At 36.0% G+C, this 17,900-nt stretch overlaps 1 protein-coding gene across 2 annotated transcripts in view; it reads right to left on the minus strand.

Moving 5' to 3' along the window:
* CSMD3 (CUB and Sushi multiple domains 3) overlaps positions 1 to 17,900 on the minus strand; it is a 1,928,297-nt gene that overhangs the window by 1,252,613 nt on the left and 657,784 nt on the right. For both annotated transcript variants that reach the window (XM_006830658.1, XM_006830657.1), the window contains exon 6: positions 14,172 to 14,284. In XM_006830658.1, coding sequence (XP_006830721.1) covers positions 14,172 to 14,284 — 113 coding nt within the window. The remainder of the gene's footprint in view (positions 1 to 14,171; positions 14,285 to 17,900) is intronic.

Below are 17,900 nucleotides of genomic sequence, written 5' to 3' on the forward strand. Positions count from 1 at the left end.
ACTGTCACAATTGTAAAGGTAGAAGTTTTGTAACAAAAAAAAAGGGGGAGTGATTAATCTTACAGTCCAGAAACAGAGGACCCTAGGACCATCAAAGAGGAACACACAAACAGAATGTGGGACCTTATCCAGAGAAGCAGCAGCGCCAGGGATGGAGGCAGAGATGGGGACATGGAGGGGGGGGAGTGGCTGAGGACTCTAGATTCATCAACTAAGAAGAGAAGGACTAAGAGCTGATGGCTAGGAGCAGACTTGTAGAATGTGCCCTTGGTTTTTTTGTTTGTGTGTTTTTTTAAAAAAGCTAAAGTGGATAGAGAGAAATACTTTTAACTCATGGTATATGGAGGGGATTATAATCAATGTAATGAAACAAGTTATATGAATTGTTGAATGTGAAATTAAATTAAAATAATTAAAAAACAAACAAACGATGTATTATTGTACTAGGCAAATATGCTGCATAAGACCTTTTTAAAATGTTGAAGAGCAAAGATGTCAGCTTGAGGACTAAGGTGTGCCTGACCCAAGCCATGGTATTTTCAATAACCTCATATGCATGCAAAAGCTGAACAGTGAATAAGGAAGACCGTAGAAAAATTGATACATTTGGGTTAAGGTATTGGAAGAGAATATTGAAAGTGCCATGAACTGCCAAAAGAACCAACAGATCTGTGTTGGAAGAAATGCAGCCAGAGTGCTCCTTGGAAACTTCGTCCCTTATACTTCAGACATATTGTTAGGAGGAACCAGTTGCTGGAGAAAGATATCATGTTTGGTAAGGTCAGCGAAAAAGAGGAACACCCCTAATGAGATGGATTGGCAAAGTGGCAGGATCGATGGATGGCCTCAAGAGTGGCAACAATTATGAGGGTGGCCCTGGACTGGGCAGTGTTTCATTCTGTTGTGCATAGGGTCACTATGAATTGGTACCAACTCGATGACATCTAACAACAAACAAGAAAGACGGGTCTGGTGAAAGGAGATGGGGATAAAATTCTTATGATTCATTAGTAGATAATTGTTATCATGACTACTTACTACTGTCACAACTGTAAAGGTAAAAGTTTTGTAACATAAAGGGGAGAATAGTTAATCTTACAGTCCAGAAATGGAGGATCCTAGGACCATCAAGAGAGAAAAGTATGAGTGGAATGTGAGACCCTATCCAGAGAAGCAGTGACATCAGAGGTGGGGGCAGAGATGAGGACATGGAAAGATAGAGCAGCTGAGGACTCTAGACTCATGAAATAGAAAGGCTGTGTGTTGGTGGCCAGGAGACAGGCAACATATGTCCTTTGGTTGTTTAAATGATTATATATCCCTGCATGTTTTTGTGTATATCCCTCTCCCACCCCCCAAAAAGCCCAGAAATACTGTTGAATGATGATGCACAAAGGGGTTTGTAATCATTGCAATGAAATGATGAGTATAAAACCAATGTTCTCCCATGTTAACTATCAGTCAATTCACAACAAAAACCTTTAAAAAATGGAAGCAAATAATAATAATAAAAAGAAATAATTGATAACTTGGGTAAAAGATAGCATCCATTTGAAGACAACTAATCTGTATTGTTGTTTTTGTTATGTGCTATTCACAAGCAGATGGATTCATCTTTCTCCCACAGTACAACAGATGGGCTCAAACCGCTGACCTTGTGGTTAGCAATGGTTACGAGTCGGGCTGCAAACCTTAGGCCAGCAGCCTGATTCGTAACTACCAGCCACTTCACGGGAGAAAGATGAGGCGTTCTGTTCCCATAAAGATTTATAGCCTCGGAAACCCTGTACAGGGTCGCTATGGGTCAGAACCGACTCAAGTGCACTTAACAACAACAACAACAACTCATACTACACAGCCAGTGTAGTAATCTGCACTGTTGTTGTTGTGGTACCGACTCATAGTATCGATAATGGTACCAACTCATAGAGACTCTATATAGGGTTTCTGAGGACCAGCTGGTGGTTTGAACTGCCAGTATTGTGGTTTATAGTCTAGTGTTGATCCTACAGTGCCACTGTCATTGTTGTTAAGTGTTGTCAAGTCGGTTCCAATGCATAGCAACTCTGAATAGGGTTTCTGAGGGACGGCTGGTGAATTTGAACCACCAACCTTGAGGTTCAAACTGGCCTTGTAGTCTAGTGCATTAGTCATTTGGGAAAAGACAAACAAGGTGGTAAGCTGATAAATGTTAACATGGGAAGGGAAATCAAAGTGACATATAATTTATATTTTTTTGATAAAAGGAAAATCGGTCCTTATTATTTGGGTCTTCAGTAAAGCTGTTATCACTGAGAAGCTACACAGGCCTACTGGGTAATCCATATGCCCTCCTTGCTAGCTGATACATTCATTTACAGTCTTTTTTTCCTTGATCCTAGATATTTGTAGAGAACTCACATTGGATTCTAAAGCTCCATGAATGAGGATATGCCCTGGCTGCCATGTGGCTTTCTTCAACCAGCCAATGACTATGCTACTTTAAAGCAAGAACATTTGTCTCCAGAAGATCCAAAAGTTATGATGACCAAGAGAAGCCGACTTTCCACCACACCTGCCATAGGTATCGGTGAGCTAGTCCTCTCACAATAATTGAAGGCGTTTCTAACCGTGGTACTCTAAGCTTTCTACAAAGATGAGCTGGAGGAACTTGCAATGGAATACTGAAAAGATGGGTAAGTCTGCCGCTGATTCCTATCAGTGTTATATTGAGATTTCTCAGAATTAATTGCCATGGATCTAACAACATGTCAAAATTGATCTCTGATCTAACTATCTTGCCTCAGCATTCTTGTTGACTATTCAAAGTCAAAGGTGGTGAATGGTAAGTACAGATTATTACTCAAAACTTTGCTGTTTGGGGACAGATAAAGAAAGATAAAGAAACAAGAGGTAAAAAGGAATTACTGTGTTAACAGCTTAATTAAAAATAATTAAAGGTAAAATTTAAAATAAAAATAATTCATTTAAAAAAAGCTTACCTAAAAGGAATAATTCCTATATTGTGTAACCCATGAAGAGAGCACACAGAAAGAAGCTACAAGTATATTCGAAGTTGGATGGTAAAAAGAGAATGGAAACAGAATGACATTATTAAAAACAGGCCAGTCATTCAGAAAGGGATTGTAGAAAATGACAGGAAGGTACACAAATTGCAAGAATAAGGGAATACAGAAGTCCAGAAATCTAGGAAGTAATTGACAAGTGACCCAAATAGAAAAACTTTAGGAAATCTCGGCAGTAGCAACCTATGGTATTGCTGATATTTATTCTGAAATTTCCTCAGGAATCTCTAAGCTTTCATTTGATCATGTAGGTTGTTAGTGTTTGGGGCCAGCCTTGTTTCTTTTCCTCTATGGTTTCCATATAGATAGGTCCTCTGAGAAGCATGTTTTCCTAATTTTCATAATTCTCCTGTAGATCCAATGAGGAGAGACTTACTGTCCATCAAAAAGGCTACCATATTCTTTTCTTCTGAGGGTATTTGTGGAGCATAGTGGTTATGAAGCGGGCTGCTAACTTCCAGGTCAGCTGTTTGGAACTACCAACCGATCCATGGGAAAAAGATGAGACTTTCTGCTCCCATAAAGATTTACAGCCTCAGAAACCTAATGCAGGGTTGCTATTAGTAGGAACCAACTCCATGACACATACTCATCAGCAACTATCAGGGAAAAGATACTGATCTAGTTACCAAGTGCCTTTGAAGTCAATGGGGTATGGCAGAGAATGTGAGCACCATGCTGGCTAAATGACTCAAGCAAGAAGGATAACAGTTTTGACCCTAAAGAATAATGGTACTGGTTTAATTTGAGATAGAGAACCAATATTTAAAAAATAGATTATCAGTAAGTTACGGCCATGTGTAAAGCAATATCTGGTATCAAGAGCTCCACTGTTGGTAAGTCCCTGGTTCCAACTCACAGTCACTCTATATAGGGTTTTTGAGGAGTGGTCAACCTTGAAGTTAGTAGTTACATCAAGAGCCACACTAAAAGACAGCTCCATAGAAATAATAAAATCAGAATAAAAATAAAAAGGAATCTGGGCTCAAACATAGCAGTAAACTGTGACCATGTGTTAACTTTTGTTATGCATAGGGTCACTATGAATTGGAACTGACTCTAAAGCACCTAAAAATGACAATAATAGAATTAGACAATTTAGTTATAATTTAAAAATGAATAAGATAAAAGGACATACACCTTATAAGTGTGTCAAATTTTTTTTAAATCAGGAAGTTAAATTCATTTAACTTAAATTCATTTAACAACTACATTTGTAAAAGATATTAAAGAAGTAAAAAAAATGTCTTGTTCAATTTACCCATTCAGTTTTTCACCCTGCCACTATTACGACTTCTGACACTTCAGTTTTTCTGTTTGATGAGTCTAAATTCTTGTTTGTCTCTGTTTACTAAGTAACTTAGTATTTGTAATAAGAGATTGTTTAAGGGTTTTGGGAGTCTTAACTATTTTCTCTAGTCATTTACAGGACATTTAGAGAAACTGGTCCTACCAGAAGAATCCATTATAATCCAAAATGTAAATAATTTATAAGTGGGCCTCAAAAGCCAAAACAGAGATGTAAAATTATATCCCTGTAAAGCATAAGGACTCACTGTTGTTGGTAAGTGCTATAGATCTGGTTCCAACTCATAGAGATCCTGTACAGGGTTTCCAAGGAGCTGCTGGTGAGTTTGAACCACTGAACTTTCGGTTCAAAGCGACCTTAAACTCTGATGCTTATCCTACAGTGCCACACCAGGACTTCAAAACTTACCATATAGATCACAATATTGCCAAACCAATGTAATTAATGTATGTTGTTACCTGAATGATGGTCACTAACTCCTTTCTCCACTTTTCTATAAAAAGGCTTGTTGTTGCGTTGTTGTTAAGTTCCACTGAGTTGCTACTGGCTCAAAATGACCCTGTAGGTTTCTGAGTAGCAACTGGAGAGTTTGAACTGCCAACCTTGTGATTTAAACCAACCAACCTCACTGTCCTGCACTTTAACCTACAGCGCCATGATATTCTGTTGTAGCACTGAGTTTCACTTTGTGAGCTCTGTGTCTTCCTGATTGATCTGTATCTATTACCTCTTTGCTTTACTCCTAGCAGAACATCAGAATTTTCTTTTATGACAAATGACTGTGAAAAGCACAAATGGATGGGTTTATGTTCAAGACAATTAGAGCCCTATGTGTATAACAATGAAAATTCAATCTGTATTCTTGACCCAGAGCATCATAAACAGATTTATACTAGATAGTGGAGTCCAGGTGTGGAGCTGTGGTTTAGTGCACTGGATTTCCAAGTCGGTTTGAACCTCAAGGTTGAGATTTCAAGATCACCAGCCGCTTCTCAGAAACCCTATACAAGGTCGCTATGGATCAGAACCAACATGACTGCACAAAACTAGATAATGTGGGTATCTTTACATTTCCTATCTAAGAAATATTTGTTTGGCAATATGAAATAATAAAGTATTAAACTGTCATGTAAACATGTTACTTATATGCCTGAGTAAAGCTCAGGAGAAATTCATTAGGCCTTACAGGAAAAATTTAGTTTAAAGTTTATATTATCAGCTCTAAAGCCGGTACTCCTTAGGCTTGAATTAGGTAAAATTGAAATGAACTACAAACAAATACAGGCACTTATTTGAAAACATAAGCAATAAGGATTTCACAGCAGCTTATAAAATTAATGTGAAGAATAAAAAATAGTGCATTGATATAAATGGTCAAGAATCTGGTTTAAGCATTCACTATTGATATGTTGTGTTCCCAGTCAGAACACAGAATGGTTTAAAATTAAGAAAGGTGGGTGACAGGGTTGTATTCTTTCACCATACTTAGTCAATCTGTATGCTCAGCAAATAATCTGAGAAGCTAGGTTTTATGAAGAAAAACATGGCATCAGAACTGGAGGAAGACTCACTGACAACCTGCAATATGCAGATGATACAACCTTGCTTGCTGAAAGTGAAGAGGACTTAAAACACTTATTGATGAAGATCAAAGAGCACAGCCTTCAGTGTGGATTACATCTCAATGTAAAGAAAGAAAAAAAAATCCTCACCACTGGACCAATAAACAACATTCTTATCAAAAGAGAAAAGACTGAAGTTGTCAAGGACTTCATTCTTCTTGGATCAACCATCAACACTCATGGAAGCAACAGTCAAGAAAGCAAATGATGTATTGCATTAGGCAAATTTGCTGCACAAGACCTTTTTAAAGTGTTCAAGAGCAAAACTTGAGGACTTAGGTGCGCCTGACCCAAGCCGTAGTATTTTCAATAACCTCATATGCATGTGAAAGCTGGACAGTGAATAAAGAAGACCATAAAGGAATTGATGCTTTTGAGTTATGGTGTTGGAAGAGAATATTGAAAGTGTCATGAGCTGCCAAAAGAACAAACAGATCTGTTTTGGAAGAAGGGCAGCCAGAGTGCTCCTTGGAGGCCAAGATGGACAAACTTCGTCTCTCATACTTCAGACATATTGTCAGGAGGGACTAGTTGCTGGAGAAGGATATCATGTTTGGTAAGGTGGAGGGTCATAGGAAAAGAGGAAGACCTCCAGTGAGATGGATTGGCAAAGTGGCAGCATCAATGGGCTCAAGCATGCCAACAATTGTGAGGTTGGCCCAGGACCGGGCAGTGTTTCGTTCTATTGTGCATAGGGTTGCTATGAGTCAGTACAACAACAACATACTCTTGTATGTAAAGAGTATTCTTTCAAGGCAACAAAATGATTTTTTAAAGTCCATTCTCTTGTAATTTTGGTAAATGATTTGCTTTTTGTTTTACTGTGCAATTTCTGGATATTCCGAAGGCAGAAACTTGCTCAAACAAAGTAGAAATACGAAAGGAAATAATGAGAATGTTGTAATGTTACTTTTACATGTGAAAGATTTTAAAGACAAGTTGTTAAAGCGATTTGGAGTCAGTTCTTGCTCATAGTGGCCCTGTAAGGGGTTTCCAGAGCAGCTGGTGGGTTGGAACCACACACCTTGAGTTTTGCAGTCCCAAGTTTATCTGACATCACCATACCAATAACCACAAAAAATAAGCAGGTGAAAATAGAGGGAAATGCTCCCCTTCTCCATTGCCTTCTTAATAATTCACTTTAGATAATTTACAGATAATTTTGTCTTTTTAAAAATGAAGTACTTAACTTCAGATAATTTTCTTCAATCTTTCTGTTTTTCCTGGAAGGAGATTAGCATGAACTCAGGTGGTCCAGCCCTATCTCTAGGCTAGAATGATTACAAAACTGTTACCTTTAAAATAAGAATTTACTGATTCTACACTCTTCCTAAATAATGGTTAAGGTTGCTTTCTGCTTTTGCAATCCTTTTAGTGGATTACCTGTGATGAATCACATCTGAGTTTAATCATTCTTCATTAACAAAATGTTTCTTTCTCTTCTATTTTTTTTAGAAGGTTTTCTGGATTAGGAGGAGATTTTGTTTTTAGTAACTTTTCCTCAAGAGGCATACGTATGAATGTAGAGTGGTCAAGCATTCCTTTAAAATGTATTGGGTATTTTTAATGCAGTAGTCTCTGAGAAACCAAACTAAAAGTGCACTGTTTTTAAGTAGACTTGCCCTGCGGCTCACCAATCCTTTCATATGAGATAGCTCTTAGTGACTGTGACTGAAAATGAATCACCAATCTCTTATTAGTTGAGGACTAAACCTTTTATACCATCCAGGGACTCTTCTCTGTCTTTGTTGTTGCTAATAAGTTCCATTAAGTTGGTTCTGAGTGATAGCAACCTTTTGTAGGGTTTTCTGGTGTCCTAGTATGTTGCTATGGGTTAATGCACTGGACTGCAAGGTCTATCTGAATCACAAGGTCGGTGGTTCAAGCTCACCAGCCGCTGCTCAGAAACCCTATACAGGGTTGCTATGAGTTGGAACCGACTCAATGGCACTTAACAACAACATAGGATTTCCAATGAGCCACTGGTGGGTTTGAATTGCGGACCTTGCACTTAGCAGTTCAGTGCTTATCTTAGAGCACCTCATCAGGATTCCCTCACTGTCTTTAAGGAGCTGTAAATTCTAAAACCTCTGAATTATAAAACAGGACCCTGGGTGTGTCACAAATGGTTTGTGCTCAACAACTATCCAAAAGATTGGCAGTCTGAGTCCATCCAGTGGCATTGTGGAGGAAAGTCCTAGCAATCTTTTTCTGTATACTTTCCAGGCCTCAAAAACTCAACCAGGTACAATTCATACAAGCACCTATGTAAAAATGTTCACCTACAATTTTCGAAGATTTTTTTCTGAAGTCATATGACATTGCCTTATGGAAAATTATAAAATAGGATTGCTATGAGCTAAATCAACTTGATAACACTTAACAACAACGTGTGTGGATTAATAATTCAAATGTTGTAATAAAATACAAAATTTGAATGTATGCCACCCAGGGCCTCCAGGACCCTATGTTAATAAATAAACAAATACTATTTCTTATGTTTGGATTGGACTCCTGGTGTGGTGCTGTAGGATAAAGCACTGGGCTACAAGGTCTGTTTGAACCACACGGTCAGTGGTTCAACGTCCATAGCAGTCCCTATACAAGGGCTCTACAAGTTGGAACACAGCCAACGACACTTAACAAAAACAAGTGTTTGGATTATGTGCTTTCAGATCCATACTGATTAGCTCTTTGCATCTTTGATTAGCATCTATAATTCTTCAAAGTCAGAAAATTTACTGTAAGGAACCTGAGTAGTTTTTGACTCACACACAATAATTTATTTGATTACTGTGCCTGATCTTACTGATAAGGAAACTAAGAACTCAGCAATTATTAATTTGACGATTCAGCCTATATCTTCTGACCTCAAATTTGATATTTTGTTCCAAAATAAGATGCTGTCTTCACCCAAATCTTTATACCTTTTTCTAGTAACTTTCTGGGTACACACAAAGTTCTAAATACAAAAACTTTAGTAACGGTTTCCACAGGGATTTCTTGGTTTAGTTTTGTTTTCAGTTAAAATTATTATATATATATGTAAACTGCCGAAAGGGTGTTGGTATAACACTGTAGGACAAGCATTGGACTGCTAAGGACAAGATCAGCAGTTTAAACCTACCAACCACTCTTTAGAAACCCTATGCGGAGGGTCACTATGGTTGGACATGGATTAGATGGCAATTAACGACAGCAACGCACCTGCCAAGAACCTATGTGAACCTGAGGTCATGGCAATGTGTTTTCAATGTAATTTTTAAGTTCTGTCCATTTAGTATATTTTTCATAAAGAACCAATGCCCAGTTGATCTAAAAATTATGATAAGCTATTTGAGAATCTATGCTAAATATTTTATTAATCTAAAATAATATGTTCCTCTTGATCATTTCTTTTTACACATAAAATGAGAATTTATAAAATATGTACCTGCTGTAACAGAATCACATAAAGCAAAATTAGGGAAGAAAAATAAACGAAAAATTAAAATACAGTAAATGGTGATACTGAAGTCTAAGCATTGAACTGATTGTAAGCGTGATAGTGTAAACCCACCAACCACTCAACAAGAGAATAATAAGGCTGTCTGCACCCATAAAAATTGCAGTCTCCCAATCCTTGTACATGGTTGCTATGAGTTGTGATCAACACAATGGCAGTGGTTTTGGTGTTGGTGTTGGTTTGGTGCATCCTGGTGGTACAGTCGTTAAGTACTTGACTGCTAACTGACAGTTTGGCAGTTTGATCCAACCAGCTACTCTTTTAGAGAAAGATTGGCAGTCTGCTTCCATAAAGATTGTTGTTGTTGTGAAGTGCTGTTGAGTTGATTCTGACCCATAGCAACCTTGTATAGGGTTTCCCAGGAGCAGCTAGTGAGCTTGAACCTCCGACCTTGCAGTTCAAACAACTTTGCAGTCTGGCACATTAACACACAGTACCACACCATAAATATTACAGCCTTAGAAAACTTAAAAGTCAGTTCTACTCTGGAATAAGGACTTCTGGTATGGTTCTGTGGGCTAAGGCATTGGAATGCAAAGTTATTTTGAACCTCAAGGTCGACAGTTCAAGCTAACCAGTTGCTCCTCAGAAACATATGGGGTCACTATGGGTTGGAACAAACTCACTGGTACTTAACAACAACATTGTGGTAATATATGGATGCTATGAGTAAGAAGTGACTAGAAGACAATGGACTTTAGCTCACCAGAATATTGAAATATTTGTATATTTACATATTTCAAATTGATTAAATGCTGAAGGTACTAAACTCACATGCCAAACACAATTAAGCTAAACCAAAATGGCATCTATGATTGCTTATTAAAAATAGAGTCATAAAGAATGCTTAGTTGTATAATGAAAAACGTCTTCAGACTTTTTAGAAGAAACATAATGGAATGTGAATGTAAGAACAATATTAAAAGCAAAGACAGAGGAAAACAATATTGAAATGATTTTCTTCAGTGAGAATTGAAAGTTAGAGAGGAATAATTTATTAAGCCAAAATAAATAATACTGGAGACTTAAAATAAGAAATTCAAATACAAATGAATTCATGGAAAATTAGATTTTATGTTATGATTATGAGGAGTCCTACTGTGGTGTTTTAGGAAAAGCACTGCACTGCTAACCACAAGTTGACAATTGAAAACCACCAGTCATTCTTGGAAAGCCTAGATAGGGTCACTATGAGTTGGAACTGAATGGACTGCACTTAACAACAACATACATAGGTGTGGACAGATTTGAGAGCCCTGGTGATGCAGTGGTGCAGTGCTTAAGCTCGTGGCAGCTAACTATAAGATTAGTGGATCAAACCCACTTTTGAAGGAGAAAGATATGGCAGTCTGTGTCCATTAAGATTAACAGCCTTAGAACCCTATAGGGCAATTGTACTCTTTCCTAAAGAGTTAATATAAGTCAGAATTCAACTCAATCTTAGAAGGTTTGAATGTGGAACCTGAGAGAAGGAAAGCACTTTACATATGAAAAGGAATGTATTCAAATTAAAAAAAAAATTCTCAGTATTTTTGAATTGTGAACAGAAGTGTATTTGTTTGCTTGTTATCCTGAGACTCTAATTAACCTTATTTAAAATGTTGTTAATTGCCACAGAATCTGTTTGGCCCATAGCAACCCCATATAGTCCGAGAAGTGGCTGTTGAGCTTGAACCACCAGTCTTGCAGTTTAAACTGACTTTGCAGTCCAGCGCATTAACACACAGCGCCATATCAGTAAACCTATAAGGAAGCTAACATATGGCATACCTGCTATTTGATTGTACTTAGGAAAGTACACCAATGAATATCTATGTAGCTACGCCATCAATTATAAACCAAATTATTAAAAAGTAGCTAATGTCATACACTGAATTTTTAGTAGTCTGCAGTTGATTTTCATGGTATTTTATAGTGATATTAAATAGAAATACAAAGGCAAAAATGATCAGTCTTTGGAAATCTGGTACTCTATTAGAACATAACACAAATTTAAAATAATATAAAAATAAATAATAATTCAATACATTTATGATTGATTAAGAACCTTAACTAGCTGAAGACTTGGTGTAAGACTTTTATGTGGTGTATATTTGAACATTTCCCATCTTGAATTGGTTTTAATTTAGATATTGTTGAAATGAAATGGCATCCTGGAACAAAACATGATTACCATTTCATACTTGTGCATGTATTTCAGCAGGTTAAAATCACGAAGTTTATAGCCATATGAATTAGCTTCCTAGCAGTTTTTTATGTTTTTTTTATCCAAAATTTTTCATTTGATTGCAGTTTCAAAAATTACTTCTCTAATTGAATTTATATTATCTAGGTAAAGTATTAGGGAGCTCTGGTAGCATAGTGGTTATGAATCAGGCTGTGAACCTTAAGGTCAGCAGTTCGAACTACTAGCTGCTCCGTGGGAGAAAGATGAGGCTTTCTGCTCCCATAAAGATTTACAGCCTCGGAAACCCTGTATAGGGGTGCTATGGGTCGGAACCAACTCAACGGCACTTAACAACAACAACAACAGGAAAAAGTATTATTGGCAGATACTATAATTAGAAAAAGCAAGCCTGAATCAGGAAAGCTTTCAAGAGGATTTAATGTAAAGACATACTTTTATAAAATAAAGCATTCCCTTAATATACTGTTAAATGGTAGCTTCCATTTTCTTAGGCTGATTTATTTCCACTCTGTGGTATAAATATAGATTATACTAACAATTATCTCCTTTTCTTATTAACAATAGAAGACACTTGCTTTCTATTTTACTACAATGATTAATTAAAATGCTGTTTTTTAAATGCTGAAACCAGATAGGTAATGCTGGAAAAGCAAATTGAATCTTAGAAATACTATAGCAGCCCATTTAAGAACAACTGGTAGAATATTGGGAATCATAATTGAATATACAAATCTATCGTCACTTTTTTGCCATTGTCTTACAATACAAATCAATCTTATTCATAGATATCAACTTGATGAAACCATATTGCATTTTAAAAAAATGTAGTACCATTTAATTTTAGGAATATATTAATTTTTTCCCTGCATGTTGTATACTTAAATATGTATATTTTTTAAAGTGCTACCTTACTTTTATTGAGACAAAGAGTGGACATTTTCTAACTGCAAGACTCCATGAATGTAGTAAGAAAGATCACCACAGGAGTCAAAGAGGATGTCTTTTCAATCTGTGCCATGCCATCTGCCTTAACGATTCAAAGAGTGGAATCAAAGCCATATCATCATCTAGTTAGAAAGCTCTACAAGGGAAGAGCATCAACCCAGGCAGTAAAAAATTCCACAACAATTATTTTTGTTTCAATATAAGTTCTTTGATTTGTGAAGTTCATTTTAACTTCAGAATTTGGAATTGAGAACGGGACATAAACATTATCACCCATTTATAATGGACATTGGTTTGAAATGGCAAGAATCACATTATTATAAACAGGGCTGCTTTGATGTAAATATTTATTTTAAACTTTAAAGTACATCATTTTATATAGTGTAATATATGTCATAAGACATGTTAATAATGGTGTAGTTATAAAAGTAGATTGCATTCAGATTTCTATAGCAATTCATTTAAAAGTAGAAATTATTATAAATTTTTCAACAATAGGTTTTACTTAAAATTTTTACTTTGTAAGTTACTATTCTAGGGACTTTTTACTATAATGATTGATACCAATTGTGCTATGAATGAAAAATGATAAATCATACTGATTTGTTGCTATTCTTGAACTATCTCATATTGATAAGATAACTGCAGAGAGGCCACAGATTTTTGAAATTAAAATTAATGCTTGAAAATCATACTTCTAATAAACAATATATGGTCTATTACCAATTTAGATACTCAAGATTAGCTACCTAAAGCCACCCTTTAATTTGCTGAGTGTTTAAGACTAAAGACTACTAAAAAGAAAAAGCATTAAAAACAAATAAACAAACAAAAAACACAGATAAATGGAAAAATGTAACTGTGGTAATCCTCACTATTTTGTTAACAGCAGCTGATTCACTACCAAGAATTGAATATAGTATTTACATAAATAATCTAAGGACAATGTACACTGAAACCCATATAATATGACTGAATATGGTAGAAGCTACATTTTCATTAGCACTCCATCTTCATAATAATCTTGCTCCAAATTGAGTTTTCCAAGTTAATGTATCAAATATTACACCCTACTTATTCAAAATTATTCCTGTTAATAAAAATGAGTGATAATAACCATAACAAGGTTAATTAAACTAGCAATAACAGACACAGTGTATAGGAAAATGGATTTCAGTTGATTAAAGCCTACAGACCACTGCTGCTTTTCTGTAGTGTTTTGTGGTACAGTTTTAGGTTGTATGTCCAATTGCTGAAGCACTTGATAAAAGTAAAATAATACATTTGCTATATATTTCATTTTAGAAGTTATAATTTTTTTTGAATTCAGAGTAATGTACTATAAAAATGAATTAAATTTTATAATGTAATTTATTTATGATCATATTATTACCTCAGCAAGCGAATGGTCAGTTTTGTTTATTCAAATTACCACTTTAAAAAGCTACAGATATTTTTCTACGATCACAAAAATTCAATTGTGTATACTAAAGTTATTTTACACATCAAAAGAGGAAGAAGGATTCACTAAATATACCTTGATACGGTGCACTAAATCCACGATATCGGTGATTGCTGTCTGTAACAAAATGGAGTCTGAGCCAGTTTTTGTTGCTGATAATTGGTGGAGGTATATTCATTCCAGATAACCTGAATTATAAAAGACAACAAAAACAATTTTTGAAAGCTTTTCAGTGCTAAATGTTCTCATTGAACTGGGACTAAACAAATGTCTACATATATATAATATTCATGACTGCATTGTTAACTGTTTTAGCACAAATGAAACAAGATTTTAATGCATAGAAAAGGCATTCCTAGACTAGCATAACAATTTAAAAAACATACTATTCCAATCAAGTTGCATATATTAATAAAATCAAGTGGAAATGTCATCTGATATATGATATATCCAAATCTGTTGCTTTAATAAGAAGAAACCTCACTGATGTTGAGATGATGTTCCTGGGCATTGTGCTCTCCATGCATGTAGTGATAGACTTACAAAAAAGAAAGACTTACAAGCAAATGATATTTTTATTTCCTATATCTTTGTCACATTCCTGGTATGGCACTGTGAGACAAACGCCCTGGACTGAAAGGTGCGTTTGAACCTGAAGGTTGGCAGTTCAAACTCTTTGGCTGCTCCTCAGAAACCCTATACAGGGTCTGTATGATTCGGAACTGACTCCACAGCACTTCATAACAAAAACACCAGCAAAAGCAGAACTACAGCGTCCTCACAACTGTGACTATGTTTGAGTTCACTGTCACAGACATTTTGTAAATGCATATCACTGAGGGTCCTTCTCTTTTTCTCTGACCCTATATTTTATCAAACGTGATTTGCTTCACCTGGGACTGGTCCTTCCAAAAAACATACCTAAAGCACATGAGTTTTGCTACTAAGGAACATTTTGGCTGTAGTTCTTCTAACACAGATGTGTTCATTCCTCTGGTAGTTCGTGATAGTTCAATACTATAATTCAAATGTGTCACTTATTCTTGGACTACTTTATTCCTTTCATAAGTCACTATTTTTATGCAATTTCATTCTACTAGAAATTTTCATAATTTTATTTCATTATAATATGTAATTCTAGATGTATTGGAGGCCTGCATCAATCGTTAAACAGGAAACAGATTGTTTTGAAAATATATTAGTTGTAGTAAAGTGTCAAGTCAGTTCCAACTCATAGCGACCCTGTATAGGGTTTCTGAGGAGCAGCTGGTGAGCTTGAATCGCCAACCTTGCAGTTCAAATGGCTTTGCAGTCTGCCGCATTAACCCATAGCGCCACACCAGGACTCCTTGTAAATATATTGTGTTGTTGTTATGTGCCGTGGAGTCGGTTCCGACTCATAGCAACCCTGTACAGGGTTTCCGAGGCTGTAAATCTTTATGGGAGCAGAAACCTCATCTTTCTCCCGCGGAACATCTGGTAGTTTCGAACTGCTGAGCTTGCGGTTCGCAGCCCAATTCGTAGCCACTACGCTACCAGACCTCCTTTAAATACATTAGGCCCCACATATATGTAGTTCCTGGTGTGGCACTGTAGGATCAGCAATGTATTGCAAACCACAATATCGTCAGTTCAAAACCACTAGCTGCGCCTTGGAAACCCTATACAGGGTCTCTATGAGTCGGAACTAACTCGATGGTGCTTAACAAAAACACAACATATGTAGTTACTATGTATAAGCGCTGGACTGCGAACCACAAGGTCCGTGGTTTGCGCCCGTCAGACTCTCTTTGGGAAACTGATGAAGTTTTCTGCTCCTGTGGACATTTAATGCCTCAGAAAACCTATACAGGGTTGCTATGAGTCGAACCGACTCATGACACTTAGTAACAATATTTAGTTACTATAATACCATTTCATAATTTTTATAAAATAAGGTACTAAACAAAATTTTGAAACTATTCTGCTGATATTGGTCACAATTAATGGATGAAGTTAACTTCCTAGCTCTAAAATGTTTTGGAGATTTCCAGCAACGTTTCCCACTTCACTCAATAATTTATTCATGTAACTAATCATTTAAACCTCATATTTTGAAGTGATTTTTAGTTTTCAAAAAGCGTTTATTTGGAGTCCTATTGGTAACCTGTCTTGCTTACATAAAATTGTTTTTATTTTATAAACTTTGCATTTCAATTTGCCCATCTCACATATTTATAAAGAAGAGTAAAGAAAAAGTTAATCAATGAACATATGAATTATTCAAAAATCTACTGGATATATGTATATCCAGAAATTCACTAGTCATAGAATATACATTATCCAAGTATCATTACAATCTAGGTACATGATAGAAAAGCAAAGTAGAAGACTTCCAAAAACAAGAGTATCACATAATGAAGGAATGATTTTAGAATAAGAAATTCTAATAGCAAGTATGGAGTCCTGGTGTGGCGCTGTGGGATAATGCGTCAGATTACAAAAGTCATTTGAACTGCAAGTTCAGTGGTTCAAGCTCACCAGCTGCTCCTTGGAAACCCTATAAGGGTCACTATGGGTCGGAATTGACTCGACAGCACTTAACAACAACAATAGCAAGTCTATCACATGTCCTTACAATTCTACAAATCTTACAGTTTACTGAAGAAGGAAAATTAGGTGGCTGATACAGTAGGTGGCTGATACAGTACTGTGTTATGTGTGTATACATGTGCTTATGTGTATGTGTGTGCTTGTGTATATCTGTGTGTGATGACAACTCTTCTCTCAGTGCTTAGCAGCTAGCCATGCTATAGGACCACTAAGAGGAAGACTGAAAAATCTATCCTTGTGTGTGTCATCACTGGTGAAGTGTATGCATATGTACAAAGGCCTTCTATCTAACCCTGTCATTGTTCAAAATCCACCTTTCCTAGGATGTCCCTTTGTAGAGGTCCCTGACTGCACTCTGAATCTGCACTGACAATCTTAATTCATGTAGGTTGTGCTGCTGTGTTCTCTTGTGTATAGAATGTGCTTACTATATCAATATTGTTATTGTTAAATGCCTTGGAGTCAGTTCCAACTCATGGTGACCCTGACTCTGGTGGGTTTGAAACTCCAACCTTGTGGTTAGCAGTATAGTACTTATCCAGTATCATGACACCAAGACTTCTTACTATAGATATTTTGTAACCCAGTTTTCTTGAGATTCTAACATAAACTAGTCTGGTTCTATACTTAATATTCTTCTTCTTGATTTTAGAATGAAGATTCCTAAACTTTTCTCTATCAATGCACTATTTTTTCTTCTCATGTGAGTGACTATGTTTATTAGTCCAGATGGTTAATATTTTCCTATCTGAACTTAATAAATACAGACATTTAGTGTACCTGAATAATTTTAATACTAATTTCTTAAAATGTAATTTCATTAGATTCAGATAATATTCAGGTTATATTTGCTTTTGTTGGTTGGTTGGTTGGTTTGGTTCAATTAAATTTTAAATAGACTAGCATGGTTTATGCTAGATGTTTATTTACAAAATGTCCTGATTTGATGAGCATAAATATCCATTAGGGAAAATTTATGTAAGTTTTGACAAGCTGCGCACATTTCTAAATATAATGAAACTGTAATCCATGAGTGATTGTAATAAACTGAAACACAGAGTTTGCAGAGTGGTCCTTAGAAGACATAATAAATGAGAATTAATTCCCAACAAACATTTAAAAAGTTAAAGAGGAAAGAAAATGAAGTCCACAACCAAACTGATGACCTTCCCATCTCTCCCATGGACATCCTCATTTCAGGAACAGAGTATG

Source organism: Chrysochloris asiatica, unplaced genomic scaffold (genome assembly GCF_000296735.1).
Source record: "Chrysochloris asiatica unplaced genomic scaffold, ChrAsi1.0 scaffold00001, whole genome shotgun sequence".
In the NCBI taxonomy this organism is placed as follows: Eukaryota; Metazoa; Chordata; class Mammalia; order Afrosoricida; family Chrysochloridae; genus Chrysochloris; species Chrysochloris asiatica.